The sequence below is a fragment of the Phanerochaete carnosa genome, assembly GCF_000300595.1.
Source record: "Phanerochaete carnosa HHB-10118-sp unplaced genomic scaffold PHACAscaffold_1075, whole genome shotgun sequence".
NCBI classification, from domain to species: domain Eukaryota; kingdom Fungi; phylum Basidiomycota; class Agaricomycetes; order Polyporales; family Phanerochaetaceae; genus Phanerochaete; species Phanerochaete carnosa.
In genome coordinates this window covers 1-2,088 of record NW_006768702.1, presented here as the reverse complement: position 1 = coordinate 2,088, position 2,088 = coordinate 1, and the positions used below count along the sequence as shown (strand labels likewise).

At 51.1% G+C, this 2,088-nt stretch overlaps 1 protein-coding gene across 1 annotated transcript; it reads right to left on the bottom strand.

Annotated features, from left to right (window-relative positions):
* Positions 1-65: 65 nt before the first annotated feature.
* PHACADRAFT_214992 (uncharacterized protein) lies at positions 66-2,056 on the bottom strand (the record flags this gene model as incomplete). The annotated part of the gene is made up of 12 exons (XM_007403371.1): positions 2,041-2,056; positions 1,802-1,983; positions 1,617-1,752; positions 1,272-1,553; positions 1,147-1,220; positions 1,009-1,097; positions 768-956; positions 522-715; positions 397-471; positions 317-346; positions 247-263; positions 66-197 (listed from the first exon to the last, which is right to left on the bottom strand). Exons 2-12 carry the CDS (start codon positions 1,892-1,894, stop codon positions 69-71), a joined length of 1,308 nt encoding a protein of 435 aa, XP_007403433.1. The 5' UTR covers positions 1,895-1,983; positions 2,041-2,056.
* Between the last annotated feature and the right edge of the window lie 32 nt (positions 2,057-2,088).

Genomic DNA, 2,088 nt, shown 5'->3' with positions numbered 1-2,088 from the left:
CAAGCCATATTGCAGAAAGTCTGGAACCGGGTCATAAGACTGGGCACAAGGCATGTATGTATGAAGGCTTACTTGTCCGCGATGCAGCACGACGACCAAATCTGCCTTCGAATTTGCTTCTCTACGGGAGTAAAGATGTCGTTCCCTCGGTCATCCTTCCACTTGTCAGCGTCTCGATTCATGCCCAGATCAATTGCCTGCACATCGTCAGTCAATAGAGCGGCGACATTCTGTGAAAATACACACTATCCGACAGCCCATTCCTGACATAGGGCAGATGTCAGTCAAGCATAATCAATCAGCAGAATTTGCCCACCAATCCATAACCAACCCTGCGCAGCGGCACCTGCAAAGTCTTCAGCCCCGCGAATCCTGTACATCGCGCGCATTACTTACCCATGCCAAGCTCACGTATGCCCAGTAGCAAGAGTGCTTGGCATATTGAGGGTCTGCTATCTTCATATACAGTGTCTGCGAGTGTTAATACACCTAAACACTTGTGCAAGAGATGCAGTACTCACTGAGCAGTCTCCGAGCATCAATTGCGAACTGGTTGCCTGCTCGCAACTTATCATTGTCCTCGGCAAAGTCGTTGGGCGCATACCTCGCGGCAAAGGCGAACATGGCGAGTAGCAATAACTTTGTGACCGTTTGCATAGGCTCGCGGCGGCCGCCAGAACGCGGCGAATCGATATCTCTATGTCCCCGAGGATTTCTGGTGAGTGGAGGCGAATGTTAGCAGGACGAGCGGCGTCATTGGTACTCACCTTTCGTAATATGCAGTCAAGAAACTCGCTTTATGAACGACGGGGAGATAGTGGTGGACATAGGTGAAGTACAGCGTGATCAGATGATCCTGAGTGGCGATATCGGGAAGCTGGATACGATCGCTGACTTGGTCGAAGGATAGGCAGTGACAATCTTCATCAGTTTGTGGTCGCGGTACGTTGAATTTCCTAAGACGAGATGTCAGTTTTGGAAGTCTTTCAATAATATAAGCTTATTAACCATATGCCGTTCTCCTTCGATTGGCTGTCATCCGTACGATCGCTCGCAGCGAGAAGATGAAGACCCGCAGACCGTCCATGATATCGGAACTGTTATCGAGGATTAACGGCAAGCTACAACAAAGGAAATGTCGCATACCTCTTGATTATTGTCGACAGAGAGGTGTCCAAGCGCATCGACTGCTTCGCCATACTCGTCTTCTTCGTAGATTTCTAGCCGACACAATTAGTTCGAGAGATTATATGACATGGCAATCGACCGACCTTCAGGGTCATGTCGCTGTTGTGACTGGCGGTTGTGTGCCGGATTTAGAGTTGGTCCATCTATCCTTCGTCGCCTACGGGACGGCTCGCCATCTGTTGCAGGTATGCTCCTGCTTGTATGGGCAGGGCTAGGCTGACTGGAGGACCAGTCCGTGAATCTGGTATGCTCGGACGAAACATTTGAATATGGCGTAACCGGGGAGCTATACACAGGGGTGCCCGAAAGACGGCGATACAGCTGCTCTTGCCATTCGACTGTAGGAGGGGCCGACATCTCTGTGTCTGGGAAGCCACCGCCGCGTAGTAAGCTAATGAGTGCAAGATATGGGGAGCGGACAAACGTACCTTGGCTGGAGACAATTTCCCGAGATAGTCTTGACTGACGCTTCGACCGACTGTCTTCACCCATACCGGACTGAGTCATGATTGTACTGTATAAGCCTTCACCGCCTTGTTGTGCCCCTCCACGCCCAACAGAACCCTGATATCTGTTAAGTGGAATGCGTACAGATTGCTGGAATACCACTCACGTAAGGTCCTGCTTCGACTCGGTCTAGGATTGCTCGAGCGAGACGATCTTGACGTAGATCTGCGACGATGTCGCGGGACCTTGGAGAAGCCATGATGGTCGCGAGGATGCATTCCACCTGGTGCCATCGTTGCTCAATAGCATGGATATAGCCTTTGGGTGGCCCCCGTTTGAAACTCGGCCCTGTATAGTGCATGAGTCCGTCGTGTGCGACAGTGTTGGCAAATGTAGTAGACAAACCTTGGAAAGTGCAAGCTGACATGCCCAGTTGTCAGAGGCGTCGCTATG